General features: G+C 35.2%; 3 protein-coding genes across 3 annotated transcripts; 2 read left to right on the top strand and 1 right to left on the bottom strand.

The window, feature by feature from the left end:
• The first annotated feature begins 681 nt into the window (after nucleotides 1-681).
• LOC121264490 (probable aquaporin SIP2-1) lies at nucleotides 682-8,702 on the top strand. Its single transcript, XM_041167679.1, has 3 exons — nucleotides 682-1,239; nucleotides 7,981-8,241; nucleotides 8,354-8,702. Exons 1-3 carry the CDS (start codon nucleotides 955-957, stop codon nucleotides 8,516-8,518), a joined length of 711 nt encoding a protein of 236 aa, XP_041023613.1. The 5' UTR covers nucleotides 682-954; the 3' UTR covers nucleotides 8,519-8,702.
• Nucleotides 8,703-12,092: 3,390 nt separating this feature from the next.
• On the top strand, nucleotides 12,093-12,812 carry LOC121265801 (aldehyde oxidase GLOX-like). Its single transcript, XM_041169466.1, has one exon. The coding sequence runs from the start codon at nucleotides 12,093-12,095 to the stop codon at nucleotides 12,810-12,812; it is 720 nt and encodes a 239-aa protein (XP_041025400.1).
• Nucleotides 12,813-13,169: 357 nt separating this feature from the next.
• On the bottom strand, nucleotides 13,170-16,046 carry LOC121264489 (magnesium-protoporphyrin IX monomethyl ester [oxidative] cyclase, chloroplastic). The gene is made up of 5 exons (XM_041167678.1): nucleotides 15,441-16,046; nucleotides 14,747-14,811; nucleotides 14,301-14,628; nucleotides 13,844-13,942; nucleotides 13,170-13,558 (listed from the first exon to the last, which is right to left on the bottom strand). The coding sequence occupies exons 1-5, from the start codon at nucleotides 16,029-16,031 to the stop codon at nucleotides 13,295-13,297; spliced, it is 1,347 nt and encodes a 448-aa protein (XP_041023612.1). The 5' UTR covers nucleotides 16,032-16,046; the 3' UTR covers nucleotides 13,170-13,294.
• Between the last annotated feature and the right edge of the window lie 962 nt (nucleotides 16,047-17,008).

Here is a 17,008-nt window from a genome sequence, read left to right as displayed (position 1 = left end):
TGAGTTCTCTTGGCAACTAAGCAGAGATGAGTTTCACTGTGATTGTGAGTTGATTTTTGGGAGATGAGATAGAGATGATCGATGGAGATGGAGGGAGATTGACGACATAGATGGGCAACGGCAGGACGATGGGCGGCGGAGATGCTTGGCAATGGTGGCAGGAGAAGATGAAAGGACTGAGTACATGGAACGTAAGAGGTCTGGAATCAGATGAATAATTTGGTGTGATGCACTCTATTGACTTAATGTAAAATAAGTGATGTGTTAAAATTTAATTGAAAACTATTTATGAGTCAATAGCAGACCGACGGCTCTAAAACGGTTCCAAATAATATCATTCCATTGTGGGCCGTGGCTTGTGCAAACCAAACGTGTCCTGTTCAAAAAGTGCAAAAGAAAAAGAAAAGTAAAAATTTTATTGTAAATAAGTTGGTGTATCAATTTGTGCATCAATATTGATATATAATACATATATTTAACGAAACGATATCAATTAAAGATAAAAATAATTTTTATGATATAGAAGATTTTCTTCTTTTATCAAATTTTTTTTTTCATTTTTTTTAAATTAAAAAAATCATCAATACATGATGTAGTGCACGAACTCGTTTTTACCTAACAAAACTCAATCCCACGAGCATAAAATAGAACAATATTATAATACGACACTGAAGTTGACCGCGAAGAAACTTTGATCCTGACGAGTAAAAGACGGAAAGAAAACATAGGAAATATTGGCATAGAAGCAACACTCGCAACTTCCATGAAAAATCACTGTCTGTGAATGGATACTTCTATCTTGGCCAGATTTAAAGTGTGAAAGATGGTGTTCTAGTCGGATACCCGCTCCCCACGAAAAAAAAACAAAGAAGAGAAGAAGAGTTTGGGTTGCGAAAAAAAAATTCATTTTGAAATCTTTCCACTTCCAATCCAACCATATTTGCTGGTCTGAAGATGGGTGCAGTTGGTTTGCTCGTCTCCGATTTCATAATGTCTTTCATGTGGGTATGGTCAGGGGTTCTTATTAAGATCTTTGTGTACAAGATTTTGGGGTTGGGCCATGAACCCAGCGGCGAGGTTATCAAGTGTGTGCTCTTGATCATCAACATGTTCTTCTTCACGTTCTTGGCTAAGAGTACCAAAGGTGGGGCGTACAATCCTCTCACCGTGTTGGCTGGTGCCATCTCTGGGAATTTTAGCCACTTCCTCTTTGGAGTTGGTGCTAGAATCCCAACTCAGGTTAGCTCTTTGGTGCTTATATTTGGTTGTTTGAACCGATGTTTTTATTAGTCGATGGGCTTCTTTGATTGAAATATGAGTAGGCTTGATTTATCAGGGTGTCGAAGCACTTCCTAATTATCAAATGGATTTGTATAATTGCAGTGTTAACCTGATTTGCTTTACTTGCTTACTTGCTTGGCGATAAAGTAAACGGAAAAAAGGATTCATAGATTATGTCATTTTAAATTTTGTTGAACTAGGTAACTTTTCTCAGCAGCTGAACTGAGCAATCGCATCAAAGGAAAATAAGCTAAAATTATTTGAATTAGATTTCTGTTACGGAACCAAAGATATTTAATACATTCACCTAGGTAATCTTAAACACAATCAGTTTTCAAATTAAAATAAAAAATTCATAGTTCAGCTTTTTATGGCGGCTTCGTGCTTAAAAAGAAACGAATCTCTTGGGCGATTCTTCTTTCTTCCTTTTTTGGTGGAGCATGAATTGATTATATTTTATATGGTTAACCTGAGGCTTTGGTTGTCTAATTAAAATGAATCATCGCGGCAAGTTTGTTGAGAAGGGCTTTGTTTAATTTATGGAAAAAACGATGATGTTTTGGAAACTTTTTGTTCTGGACTTAATTTGAAGATATTCTTTGCTGTGTCGGATGCTCAGTGCTTCTAGGGCTTGAAGCTTTATTATCTTGCTTAATGTGTACTTTGGTTGGGGAAGCGAATTTGGGGTGGCACACATCTTTTCTACTGATTCAAAAGTGAGATTGGGTCCTCTCAAATCTTGAACTAAATACTGTTGCTAGCATTTGACACATGGCTTCGTTCTATGTTAAAACTATTGATCAAGGCGGATGGACAGTAAAGATTGGGTCCTCTCAAACCAGTGCAAGAAAAAAATATTGATCCAAATCTTCATTAACCAAGTTATCTGCCATATAGAGAAAACCAAGTTATCTTTCTCTTGTGAAAAGACAAGGAGGATCAGATATTTGTGATTGGTGTTGAAATGAATCTTTAGAATTGCGACAGAGAATTAATAAACGGGCGGATATCAGCTACATCGCTTCCTGTATTGATTATGTCATCTACATAAAGGAGATGAACAATTATGCCCGAAGTAGAGGTATGGACAAAATATTTGTGTTGGCCTTTCTGCAGAGAAAGCCATGCTGTAAGAGCTGTGAGGAAACTGATGGAACCTGGCATGGTTCTGTACTTCTCCTTGTATTGTTTGGTAATTTAGTATATAAAGTTTTGGCCAGGATTATTCGAGAAATGCTAGGCCTCCTTTGGCAGAACACTTCAAGGGATTCAAACCTCTTAATAAATAAACTCAAGAGGCATCCAATATCCATCATCAACCACCATCCATTCCTTCATCAATGATGGGCTTTGTTGCATTAAAAGCAACTACAATAGGAGTACCAACCTGTATCACAGCAACACCAGCCATCAACTTTGCAAAATCTTCTTCTGCTGATCTTTTTCGTAGCCTCTTCTCTCTTTTTGGTTGGTTGCCAAATTTTATTTTTTTTTATTGATCATAACAATTGGCAAAAACCCAAGCATACGGGCAAGGCTAGCTCAAGGGGGTAGGCAACGAACCACCCCCCCCCCCCCCCCCCCCCCCCCCCCCCCCCCCCCCCCCACCACACACACACACACACACCCCTTAAGTAGGCCCCCATAATAAAAAACGATTATGACCCTCAAAATAGGAATTTTGGAATAAAAAAAAAGATAGGTTAGCATAAAAGATGGAAAAAATCTTGCCTAAAATAAAATCAACCTTAAATGGTAAAATTTGGTAAAAAAACCAGTAAATGTAGAAGTTTTGTGGATTCTCTTTGATCTGGATATTACATGTATTCGTTGTATCTATTCTAGTTTTTAAATCTTGGGTGCGAAAAATGAAATAGCATTTTCTCTCTCCATACACGTGCGAAAAATAGTTTCTTTTTGTTACATCAATGATGGTGCAACGTTAACGATCGTAATAGCACTGATGGGTTCACAAGAGAGCTTGTGATTGAATTAAAGCCATTTGTGCTCGTTAAGGAAGGAGGTCTGCTACATATCACAGAGAGAGGGTGGAAGAGTGAGCATGAACTACTACTGGTAGTTTCCACGGTGCAATGGCTCAGGAGAGCACTAAAGGACTGCATGTTAGGGGTTAAGAAGGAGTTCTACACGACGATGAGGGAGGGATATCGCAGCTTTATAGCACAGCGGTGCTCGAACAACCATGGTCGATATATGGCGGTAGTTGAATAAAGTGAGGGAGGGAGGCGACACTTCATTTTTATTCTTGAAGGGTGGGAGGGGATGGAGAGAAGACTGAGGGAGGCACTGCAAGAGTATATTTAGGAAGGGAGAAATGCTGAGGGGACTCGCGGTAAATCACAGTTAAGGCCAATGGTGGAAGAGCTTCAACCGTACACAAGGTCCTATAGTGAGGTGCTTATGCTGGCCGCGGTCCACCGTGAAACACGGCATGGCGGGGGAAAGTCTGCAACTGGGTGCTTTGCTGGAAATTTGCATCGAGCCACTCACCTTGCTATACGAAAGGGGGGGCATTGGCAGGGATGGTGTCGCGAGATGCAAACTCAGTTGTGGAAGTTGCAAGAGGAAGTAGAAAAAACTCTTAAATGTGTTGAGGGAAATAAGGAAAGTGATAGGAACCGGGATAGAAAAGGGGTTGAGATGGGCTTAGGGGAAAAGAGGCCCATTAGGGTCATTAATTTGCAGCAGAATATGGCCCATTAGGGTCATTAATTAATTTGCAACGCACTACCATTTTCCACATATGTATCCCGTCCTCTTCTTATGTGCTTCCAAAGCCCCATCTCATATGGCCCACTCATGTCATTCGAGCACCATTCTCCCCATGCTTCACCATGCTTCGATTCTATGTAAGGGCGTAGCATGAATCTTTGTTAAGTCCTCCTTTGGGTGTGTATGAGGTGGGAATTGTGTAATGATTGACTCATAATGTAAGTGATTACAAAGAGTCTCACTTGTGACTAATATTATTAGGAAATTGCACTTGTGACCAAAGTTTTAAATTTCGTACTGTATCGGCCGATATTTACTGATCGGGATAATGACCGGCACAGGAAAGGTATGTGTTTCGTACAAGGTCAAATATTGGCCGTACCGGTGCGTTTCGGCCAATACTGGCCGGTTTTCGGTGTATTGGCCAAAATGATTTTTTTTTGTAATTAATGTAAAAATTCTGAATTTTTCATAATTTTTACTCCAATTCTCACATCTGAAGATTTCTTAACTTTTTTTAATCCCTTTTTCTCGAGTATTAAAAATCAAATCCCTGCTTCACTTTTTGTGATGAAGATGAGTAATTATTTTTTTAAATAGTTGAATTGAGAACTTAGAAGTATTATTGAGTTTTATAAATATGTATTTTAACTTTTTAAGACTTGCATTGATATTATTTTGAAATATAATTTATACATATATAATTAATTTGTTATATATAGACTATTCCGAAACGGTACCGATACCGAAATATTTCATTTCAGTACCTTAACCGAAACGGCCACCGAAACGGTGTTCAAAACTTTGCTTGTGACAGATGCATCCTTGGGGTGTGATAAATTCCTTAACCGAAACGGCCACCGAAACGGTGTTCAAAACTTTGCTTGTGACAGATGCATCCTTGGGGTGTGATAAATTCTGAATTGTGTGGATTTGATTGTTAAGGCATTGCATGGACATATGCTGATCTCATATTGGATGATAATTTTGATACTCTAAATTGTGGATTGGATTGTGAAGGCATTGCATGGGCATATGCATATTGGGTATGAAATAGTAGACCTTTTGGGTCTAACCTGTTTTATACTTTTAAAAGGTAAATTGGCTACGTTTGGATGTTAAGATGAGATGAGATGAGAAATATGTGAATAGTAGTGAAATAGTTTGTGAATAGTAGTGAAATGGTTTGAGTTAAGATATTTTATGGGGTTTTTGAAAAATAGAGAAAAAGTTGAATAAAAATATTATAAAGTTAAAATATTGCTAGAATATAATTTTTAATATTATTTTTGTTTTGAGATTTAAAAATGTTGAATTGTTTTTTGTGTTTTGGAAGTTTGGAAGTTTGGAAAAGTTGTAATGGTTAGGTAATGATTAGATGAAACAAGTAAGATTTGAAATTGAAAAATATTTATGTTTGAGTGGTGTTTGGATGTTGAGATGAAACCATCTCATTATCCCAATGGGAAGTCTTCTTAATCACATTTGAAGAAAAGAGATCTTATGGAAATAATTGTCGGTGGTTATAATTTTTCACTTTTTAACATATAGGGATTTGATGAAATTTATGCCCTACAGACCTCAAAACCCTATAGACTTAAAATGAATAAAAAACATTAATAATGTACATACCGCATATATAGTGATAAACGTAAACATGTAAAAAGCTGTGTATGTACACACACACACATGTGAAGCACAAAGTCAAACACGCACACACAAGTGCACATACACACACAAAACATGTGTAGGTTTATTGTACAGGCAGATAAACAAGTACACATCCATGCATAAAAACTATTTATATGTGCAAATACATTATATTATACTTTTGCGAGAATCATAACTAGGCTGATTTGGTGGAAGTCTTGGTCACTTCTGATCCAGCCTTGTGCTATTGTTGTTGCTGCACATGCATCATGAAGAAATTGTATATATCATTACCTACTTTTGTTGAGCAACAATCTGAATTGAAGATGGAGAATATAAGCAATCAATGCATCAAAGATTTTTCCTATCTATTTACTATTTACAATATATAGTTTTGTCTGGAAGTAGGGAACTTTGCTCTTGTTCAGTCACATCATTCACTCTGACATTATGTTTGTAAGTGAAAATTAAATATTATATGTTACAAGTTAAAGTTATTAAATGAAAAATGACATGTCTAATTTAGGTAGTAATTTCATGTGGAATTAATAGAGTTGTTTAGTTTTCATAATGCATGTTTTTTTCCTTAACTCATGCCTTTTTTTTTTTGCCTTTTAAGTTTTTAGAGGAAGTTAAAGAGCCTATAAGATATGAGTCTTGATATCTAGGGTTATATTGGCGCACTTGGTCCATCTCTTTGCTTAAACAAAGTTTGCTAGGTTTGACGTTATTAAAATAGAAAAAAATGAGAGTTAAGGGGAGAGAAGAGGAACTCAATCAAAATTTGGAGATCAAGGTGCTAACATTGGCATTCTTATAAAGGTTTTACTTATTGTATGATGGCTCAAGGTATCCTAATTATGAATGCTGTGCTTGGGATGGTTGGATTATGTGGTTGGGAATCATATGGTTGGATCATGGAAAAATATCAGAGGGGATTGGGGTAAGTTTTCACGGCATACCAGATATGAGGTAGGCAATGGTTCTGGTTTAAATTTCAGGTATTATATGTGGTGTGGGGATCTGCCTCTCAAAATGGCTTTTCTGAGCTATTCTGCATTGATGAGTCTAAGGATGCATTGGTAGCAAATCATTTGACGTTTTCAATGGGTTCGCCAATGGGTTTAGTGTATTTTATTAAAGTGGCACAGGATTGAGAGACAAATTTTTTTTTTGATAAGTAATTGAGAGACAAATTTCTTTAATTCTTTTTATGCTCGGTTATATTCTGCTTGAATGAGACAGGATGAGGAAGACAAAATGTGTTGGGCTACGTCTAAGAGAGGGTGTTCAAAGTCAAATTGTTTTACTACACATTGATGCCCCACTGTGGCTCTTCTTTCCATGGAAAGCCATATGGAGTAAGGCTCCCCCAAGAGCGGCTTTCCTTATTTGGACAACTGTGCTAGATAAGAACTTTACACCGACAACCTGCAGAGGAGACTTGTCATGGTAATAAAGTGGTGTTACATGTGCAGGAAGGACAGGGAAGCCACGGATCACCTCTCACTCCATTGTGAATTAGCTAGTGCCTTGTTGCGTACGGGTTTTTGTCTCTTTGGGCTAGACTAGGTGATGCCTAGATGGATGGTAGATTTACTATCGTGCTGTAAAGGAAGACTCAAGAATGTCCAAGCGGAATTTTTGTGGATAATGATACTGGTATGTCTAATATGCTGCATATGGCAAGAAAGAAACTGTCATAGCTTTGAAGACAGCTCAAGGGAAACAGTGGAACTTAAAGTATACTTTTCTAGTACACTCTATGATTGTTGGATGGCTGCCCATTTATGTTTCCAAACTTTAGTTCCAGAACTTTCTTGACTCGTCTACCTTTTCAAGCTAGATGTATCTGTGATTCTATTCTATAACCTTGTGTACTTGGATGGCACCTTGTTTGATCACTAATAATATGTACCTTATGAAAAAGGTCATATTAATGTGCAGGTCTATGACTGCTTGATATTTGTTGTGGTGTTGTTCAATGGGCATCCTGCTCTGTCGATGTTCTCTACGTTGGGTGAAATGTCCTGTAATGTAGAGAGAAAAAAATTACAGCGTATCATGTATGAAGAATGAAAATTACTCATGCCCTGTGATTAGGATTTTTTTTTTTAATATTGTTTGGAGTAGATAATATAAGTTTACTGAACTATGTACATTGAAAATTATGTTCATTCAATTAGTGGCGGGCTCCTTATATCATGGAGGGAACTTATTTCTATATATATATATATATATATATATCTATCTATATATAAACACAAACATACATTGTGTAGGTTGTTTGTTTCTGGCCTAATTTTTTCTCTATAGGTGATTGGATCTATTAGTGGGGTTAGGCTCATTATGGACACCTTTCCAGAAGTAGGACTTGGGCCACGATTAAATGTTGACATCCATCGAGGTGCATTAACAGAAGGATTCCTGACATTTGCAATTATCATCATTTCGCTTGGTCTGACCACAAAAATCCCTGAAAGTTTCTTCATGAAGACTTGGATCTCAAGTGTCTCCAAGTTGACTCTTCATATACTAGGCTCTGATCTGACTGGTGGATGTATGAATCCAGCCTCTGTAAGTATCTACAACAATTAATCTATAGAATTTTCTTTTTTTTGTCATTATTTAAGATGCAGAAACATTGGTTATAGGACTTGAGTATACCATACTTTCCTGATTCATGTAGGTGATGGGATGGGCTTATGCACGCGGGGATCATATAACGAAGGAGCATTTACTTGTATACTGGCTCGCCCCGGCGAAGGCAACTCTGCTGGCAGTGTGGATTTTTAAGTTGGTGATTCGGCCAATAAAAGAGAAGAAAGCAAGCATGAAGAGTAAATCAGAATGAAAGTTTCTTGCTTTTCAAAGTTGGGTTGGATGATCCAATCTGATGGCATTTAGGTAGGTGAAAATGGGTGAACTTGAAACACTATTTGACTTGAAGGAATTCATCAGTACTTTGTAGTATATCATCAATTCCTTCAGGTAATCAATTTGTATTTACATTCCTTTCAGGATGTCCAGTTGATTCACCAATGTATCTCTCTCTCTCTCTCTCTCTCTCTCTCTCTCTCTCAATTGGCAATGGCAGTGCCCAGTGATTAAAGGTAAATTTGCTTGGTTTCTGGCAGCCTAGGGCTATGTCTGTGACTCTGTCCACTGGTTTCCGAACTCTGATCACCAAATGCATATGCACAAGCCTTTATTTTCTGTTTGTTTGTTTGTTTGCAACCCAATTAGCAATTAACGTACAATTGCCAATAATAATAAAAAAAATCATTGGATATGATATTATTTCAAAGTATAATAAAGAATCAAAATTCATTTGATATAATAATATCTTTTATATAAAATTTAGTTCCTTGGACTTGACTTTCCACTCTTGCCTTTGCCAATTAATGCTATGTTTAGTTGTTGGAGTCAGTTCAATTCGTCTCAAACTAATTATTAATGGGAATTATTATTTTTTCAATTTTTTATAAAAAGGTTAAACTCATCTCAACTTATTTCATACATTCAATGATTCAAACATGCATCGCAACATATTTACATTCAAATACATCTCAATGTGGTTCACTAAATATTATTATTTACAGATCAACTCAAATCATCTGAGATCACCTCAGGACGTAAATGTTGCTAAAGTTTTCACTCTTACAATTATTTATTTGCTGGAGAAGGACTAATCGGAGGATGAGGAATTAGCATACCGATTGGTTTCTTCCTTCCCCTTAGTTCTTATTCCATTTAAACATTTTTTGTAGGAAATTTTACAACAAACGAGATATTTTGGAATTTACATAACACCTGGTACCTAGTTGTAAAAAATTAATTGAGAAAAAAATCCATTTATTTATAAATCAATATATTTTGAACTCTTTTCATTTTCCTTCTAAAATAAAAATGGTCTAATATAAAATAGGAAATTAAAAAAATAAGTTAAATAAAGATATAAAAAATAAAAATAAATAGATAATTAGTCATTTGATATAATATTATTATTTTTATATAAAATCTATTTCTTGGAATAAAAAAGATTATTACAACAATCTTCTACTTGTTTTTTATATTCTGAAAATATAACATAATTCTATGAAAAACACCTGTTCGTTTCTTTGAATTGCTTGGAAGATACTTGAAGGGGGTCTTGCTTGTGTCTTTATTGGCTTTTTGACGTCTTTTCATGTTCTCATATGATCCTGTTTAGAGATCCAACAACTTTCATACAACTTCCACTCCGATAATGGTTTGTGGAATTAAGGCGAGGAGGCTAACGAGAGGCATGGGTGTCTCGAAACAACTACTAAAGTTTTTACATTAGCGGCGGGAGGTAGTGAGAGGAGTTGGAAGGTCACGAAGGAGATGATTCTGGAGATGTGCACGGTGAATTTGTTCACTAAGAAAAGGAATTTTATGCTACTTCAACTTCAAGGGAGGGTAGTACAAGTTTTATAATTTATTGCTAAGAGATTTGGCCTCGTTTGTTTTCGCAAATGAGATGAAATTAAAATTAAATGTTAAATAACATATTATTAGAATATATTTTCTTAATATTATTTTTATTTTTAGATTTGAAAAAGTTGAATTGTTTATTTTATTTTGTGTGAAAATTTAAAAAAATTGTAATGATCATATGAGATTAGATAAAAAAAATTATGAAAACAAACGAGGTTACTATTACCCACGGTCGGAGTATGGAGGTAATGGCAGATGTAATTTAGAGTTTATTTTTTTAAAACTCTAAATTTAATTTTAATTTTAATGTTTGTTTTTGCCCTAATTTTTTTTTTATTTATGGTTTTTATAATTATTATTATTGATTATTAGTAAATATTACAATGTCTAATTATATGATAATTATTAGTTTTTATCATACAATAATATCTAATTATATGTTATCATTCTATTTATGATTTTTATAATTTTTTTATCACTCAATTTAATTGTTAGTATTGATTAACTATTACCGTTTAAATAGACTTGTACTTTAGTGTTTAAATAAAATTTATTATACTATCGTTACCATACACTAGTATTACAAGACCACATTGTTATTTTACATTATTATAAATAGACTTGTACTATAGTGGGTCTCATTGAGAGTATTTTGAGTTGTTTGGATGTGTGAAGTATGTTGAGTTGTTGACTTTTGGATAGGTAGTTGAAAAAGGTGTGGGTCCCATAAATATTATAGTGATTTTATTTTTAGTAATAAATATTATAGTGATTTTATAATATTAATAAATATTGTAGTGATTTTATTTTATTTTTATATTTAATAGTGATAAATACTATAATGATTTTATTTTTAATTTATATATAATAATGATTTTTATTTATATATATATAATAGTGATAAATATTATAGTAATTTTATTTTTTATTTATATATTACAGTTATTTTATTTTTTATTTATATATAATAGTGATAAATATTATAGTGATTTTATTTTTTATTTATATATAATAGTGATAAATATTATAATGATTTTATCTTTTATTTATATATAATAGTGATATTTTATTTATATATTATAGTGATTTTATTTTTTATTTATATTTAATAGTGATAAATATTATAGTGATTTTATTTTATTTTTATATATTATAGTGATTTTATTTTTTATTTATATTTAATAGTGATAAATATTATAATGATTTTATTTTTTATTTATATATAATAGTGATAAATATTATATTGATTTTTGGAAAGATTTTGATATGAAGTTGGTTCATTGCGTTTGGCATGTGTAGTAGTTCTAATAGTACGAGAATACTTGGAAAGTGTTGAGATATATTGGCTACCTAGTCGATCTGTTTTTGGAATTCTTCAACTTATTTTATTGTGCAATCTTAGGCCTCGTTTGTTTTTAAAAAATATTTCATCTCATCTTATTTAATTATTACAACTTTCTCAACTTTCAATATAAAATAAAATAAAAAATTCAACTTTTTTAAATTTTAAAATAAAAATAATATTAAAAAATATATTTTAACAATACTTTATTCAACTTTTTAATTTACAGTCTACCGTTTATCTCTAGTAAACAGCCCTCCTATCAGAATCAGCCACGTCAGAATTTACGCCAAAAGAGAAATAGTCGTAGCTCAGCCCTGCCTCGTTCAGAATCTCTTCGTCCCTGCTGTTCAAATCGCATAAAACTGCCCTGCCCCTTTAGAAATTCACACAAGATCAGCCCTGACCCATTGCAGGGTCTGCACCCCTCTCTCTCTCTCTCTCACCTCCTCGAGGATTTAAAGTAAGAGCATCCCGAGTCACCAGCTGCACCGCTGTGATGAAACTAGGTTGAATGCTTTCCTTCCTCTTCTGGCATCTGGTCCTCCTGTCTGCCAGACCATATCTTACCAACGCCTCCCGTTGTCGGTGGCAGCTCTTGCAAAGGAACATTGGCATTACAGCCATGCACATGCAACTCCTCAACAACGACCATGTGGTCATTTTCGATCGCACCGACTTTGGTAGGTCTAATCTGTCATTACCCAACGGTAAATGCCGCAACGACCCTGATGAAACGGCGCTGAAAATCGACTGCATTGCACACTCGGCTGAATACAACGTCACCTCCAATTCTTTTCGAGCACTTTTCGTCCAAACAGACGTTTGGTGCTCCTCTGGCTCTGTCGCGCCCGATGGCCGTTTGATCCAAACCGGCGGATTCAATGACGGGGAATGTAAAGTCAGAATATTCAAGCCCTGCAATGGCTGTGACTGGGAAGAGATAGGCGACGGCCTAGCAGCTCGGCGATGGTATGCCACTAATCATATTCTGCCAGATGGACGCAAGATCGTCATCGGCGGGAGAAGGCAGTTCAACTATGAATTTTATCCCAAGACCACCAGCGCATCAAATACGTATAGTCTGCCATTTCTGGCGCAAACCAACAACGCAAACATGGAGAACAATCTGTACCCATTTGTTTTTCTTAACGTTGATGGGAATTTATTTAATGTTGATGGAAATTTATTCGTCTTCTCGAATAATCGAGCTGTTTTATTGGACTATGCAAGAAACAAGATCGTGAAGACGTACCCGGCAATACCAGGCAGCGATCCGATGCTGCAGACGAAAACAACGATGAAAGGGAAACACCAAAAGCCAGTAGTCCTTCTAATCGGGTGAGGTACGGTTACACAAAAACAAAGATGAAATGCGTACTTGTGCAATACTATTGATGGGCTGTTTTTAGTGTGTTATAAGCTCAACCGGTCAGAAGGTTTCTCTTGTTAAAAATAATCATGATGACTTCCTCCGAGGAATGAAACCAATGCTTTGTTGCCAAAAGATACCAAATCGTCAGGACTAATGCAGAACAAACTTGATCTTTATGCTCAAGAAATTATATGTAATTTCCTAAGGAATCGAGTCCCAGAGAGACTACTACTCAGTACTCGGATGAAAAGCAACGAACCTGATCTTTAAACTTTCAAAGGAAAAATAGCACGTTTGCGTCCCAACTGGAAAAATGAGGCTCCATAATTACAAGAAATACAAGGGATCCTCTTCATATGTTTACTCAGTTTCTTAAACTAAAGTCATATGACTACAACAGAATTGCAGCAATTGACAATAACAAGGAAGAGATGGAACTCGTACAAAAGAATTCAGTAAACAAGTTTGGGCTCAAACTCTGCATAATCAACAGATCCAGATTCAATTGGAGGCATTAGATATGCAGCCAGGAGCTCTGAGGCCAATGCCGTAATAAGTGGTATCTTCTTTAAGTTCTTCACCACGGGTATGTCCTCGCTCTCCCCAACAGCAATCAGCTTCTGGTTAATCTCCACCATGCTGTCCAGCTTCTTTTTGAATTCAGGGTTCTCAACATCCAGCACGGCTGGGAAAATTCTAGCTGTTGTGCGGTTTGTCTGCGTAAACAGAAATTCCATTTAGATGACTGCTGAAAATCAAAGATATTTTTTATTATGTTCTTTGTCCTAGTTGAATAGAGATTTTTTTAATGAACAGTAGAATAGAGAAAATGATTGCCCAAGGAATGCAGGGAAAGCACTGAAAATTGAGGATCTGACAAAATATGGCTTTAGGCAGTCCCTGCCATTTTCCTAGTTTGTCTTGGCAATTTTGTAGCACAAAATGGCTTGATAACTGAGATTATTGCTTGGGAAGTATTTAATAAGACATCACAGGCTCACCTCAATTATGACATGCATATCAAATTCTTTTGTGTTGAGCCCAATGCCTTCATAGAAAGCTGTGCGCTGGCAATCATTTAGGTACATTGTCACGTAAACCTGCAAGGTAGATTGATTCATGAAGTTGTGAGAAAAATATAGAAATTTAGGGACAGATGTTCAACCTTAAATTTGAAGAATTCTAGTTAGTTTGGATCTCATCAATGGAGAAAAGAACAAAACATTAGGAATTCAATATATAACTCCAGTGGAAACTAAGATTGTAAAACTAATATTCTAGACTTCATTCCCTGAACATTGTCTATAGCTGCAGAATTCTACAATTCTTTTCTATCCTTTTTCCATCAGCCAATTATTGTGTTAGAAAATGTCACAGAAACATCAAGATTTATATAACTTCTTAAGTTTAGCGATAGCACTTACAAAAGGAAAAAAAAAATTAGCATTGGTATAATACCGAAAGGCAGAAGAATCGGGCCCACAACTTTGCTTTCCAGTCATTGAGAAATTGGGGCTGGGCCTTCATTAATGCAGAGAAGAAATCGCCATGCCGGTTCTCATCCTGGCACCAGTTCTCAAAGTACTTGAAAATGGGATAACATTGGTACTCAGGATTGGCCTTGAGATGTCTGTATATGGTTATGTATCTCCAGTATCCAATCTTCTCAGATAGATAAGTGGCATAGAAAATGAACTTAGGCTTGAAAAATGTGTACTTTCTAGCCTTTGTCAGGAAACCCAAGTCCAACGCCAAATTGAAATCAGACAAACCCTTGTTCAGAAATCTGCATATAGTACAACAATGTAAGTACCGATATTGATCACAGATGTAATGCCCCAATAATGAATTAATATGCAATAGAAAAAGACACAAAAGTGAGTCTAGAGATATTGTTTGCATACCCAGCATGCCTTGCTTCATCCCTTGACATGAGAGAGAAAATTTCAGCTACCACTGGATTGGTTTTCTGCAGGATCAATCCTCAAAACGATTAAACCAGCCCAATGCTACGAGAATAAAACTGCCTTAAACTGAAAAGAAATGGGGTTTCATTTCGCCTAAAGGGGCATAAATTTGGATATGAATCCCGTTTTCTGATAACATTAGCTCCAAACTAAAAGCCACTACTTAAAATTTTGCCTGAAAAACCGAATGGAGGGACGAGGATCCTAACTCGGTAAGACAGAAGCTTAGTTCATCCATCCCAGAGAACAATGTTTCAGAGAGAGTCACCTGACTCATGATACCACTATTCGATTCGAAAAATTAAAGCTACTACTGGTGGGCTAAGTTTTGTACAAGAGAAAACTGATTGATGTTGAACACCAATTGAGAAAAATACAGCTTCTAATATAGAAATTAAGGATGTTGATTATCTTGGACAAAGTAATGAGAAATTTGTACAAGAAATTCTAAGTATTTTGTAAAATTCGGATTCAATTTAAAATATTTTATTATATTTGAAAATTCGACTTCCCAAAATCCAGCAGTTGAAACAAGTTCCTTCAGAGGTGGAAACAAACTCACAAACAAGTAACTTAGATAAGCTCGTGATAAGGTAACAGTATCAGAAATTGACGAATTAGAGAGCCATACCTTGAGCCTTCTTCCAAGTTCTTTGTACAAAAGGAACCCAGAGAACTCAGCAGTGCATGACCTCTCCAAGAATTCTACAAAGATTTGCCTCAGAGGTCCTTGCAGTTTATCAGCAGCCTCCTTGAACTCCTTGTTTCTCACAAAGTGCGTCTGGTTGTAGTCAGTCTTGAATTCTTGCAGCAGAGCTTCAAACTCAGCCTGGTTGAGGTTCTTATTGATCTCAGTGTTGAAAAGGGTCTCCATTTCATCAAAGTCAGTGGTGTAAAACCTCGGTGCCAAGAGTGTCTCTTTAATGGCGGTTTTAGCAGCCTTCTTCCTAGGTTTGGTGGTGGTGGGCGGCGGCTGTGAAGTGGCCGTCATTTTGACGGTGGTGAACTTTGAGTAAGATCCACATCTTGGGTTGTTCAACTTAGGACTTGCAGTGCTGAATTTGGAGATGGGTTTTACAAGAGCCATTTCTGGAGCAAAAGCTTTTGCCTTGGTGTGGTGGTGGGAGCGTCCTTCAAGGGAGTGTGAGGGAGTGAGTCCCTGTTTAATGGCCGTGGGGGTTGGGAAGGGATAAGATGTGGTCGAGAGATGAGAGAATCTCATCCAACGAAATCTATCTATTTGGCATTACATGACACGTGGCTGGTGATTATGGGCCTGTCTCGATTACTTGATTTCTTGTGGTGTTTCTGCCCTTGGGGGTGAGAAGTGAGATCTTGTGGTCTCCTTTTCACCTCATTAAATTCTCGAAGAGTCTTTCTTTGATATTTCTTTTTTCTTTTTTTTCTTCTTTTTATTTATTATTAGTATTATAAGATTTTCCACTGATATTTTCTCTAAGGAATTTTTTTTTCCAAACCAGTTATCAGTTTTATTTTTTGTTCATCTTGGCCTAATTCTTGTTGTTGGAACAATATTAAGAGGTAATTACGTATGTTGGGTAAATTTAAAGCTCGTTTGGACAGTTGAAATATTTTAAAATTTAGTAAATAATAGTAAAATAATTTAAATTAAGATGTTTCACTCGATTTTGAGAAATGAGAAAAAAAAGTGATTAAAATATTATAAAGTTAAAAAATTGTTTGAATATAAAATTTTAATTTTAATTTTATTTTTAATTTTAAAAAACTTATGTTGATTTTTGTTTTTTTTAATTTGTAAAAATTAAATTAATTTTTATGTTTGGATAATGATTAGGTAATAAATTAGATAATAATTTAAAGATTTAAAAGTGAAAAATATTATACATTTGAATGATGTTTTAAAAAAAATTATAAAATATTTTGAAAAATTCATATCTCATCCCTATGTCCAAATGTCTATTTTCTCGTTATTGGGACATATTGTGATTATCTATGTTGGCTAACTCGTTTGCTTTCAGGGACTCTGAAATATTTTTTAAGTTTTATACGGTTAAATTATCTTCAAAAATAAATATTTTTTTTATTTTATTTCATCTCATCTTATTTTATATTAATTTATTATTATTTATAAAATATTATACATACAAAAACTGATCTGACAATCTCTTTAGTTGTTACTATTTTGTACGGTTAGAAAAACAGTTGATCTTACCTTTG

The sequence above is a fragment of the Juglans microcarpa x Juglans regia genome, chromosome 5D, assembly GCF_004785595.1.
Source record: "Juglans microcarpa x Juglans regia isolate MS1-56 chromosome 5D, Jm3101_v1.0, whole genome shotgun sequence".
Lineage (NCBI taxonomy): Eukaryota > Viridiplantae > Streptophyta > Magnoliopsida > Fagales > Juglandaceae > Juglans > Juglans microcarpa x Juglans regia.
This window is presented reverse-complemented; position numbering and strand designations above follow the sequence as displayed.

Coding starts and splice junctions, on each gene's coding strand:
- LOC121264490 (XM_041167679.1), top strand. CDS start 955: ATGGGTGCAGTTGGTTTGCTCGTCTCCGATTTCATAATGTCTTTCATG. Junction 1,240..7,980: donor GTGCTAGAATCCCAACTCAG/GTTAGCTCTTTG, acceptor TTTTCTCTATAG/GTGATTGGATCTATTAGTGG. Junction 8,242..8,353: donor GATGTATGAATCCAGCCTCT/GTAAGTATCTAC, acceptor TGATTCATGTAG/GTGATGGGATGGGCTTATGC.
- LOC121265801 (XM_041169466.1), top strand. CDS start 12,093: ATGCACATGCAACTCCTCAACAACGACCATGTGGTCATTTTCGATCGC.
- LOC121264489 (XM_041167678.1), bottom strand. CDS start 16,031: ATGAGATTCTCTCATCTCTCGACCACATCTTATCCCTTCCCAACCCCC. Junction 14,812..15,440: donor AACTTGGAAGAAGGCTCAAG/GTATGGCTCTCT, acceptor TTGATCCTGCAG/AAAACCAATCCAGTGGTAGC. Junction 14,629..14,746: donor GATGAAGCAAGGCATGCTGG/GTATGCAAACAA, acceptor TACTATATGCAG/ATTTCTGAACAAGGGTTTGT.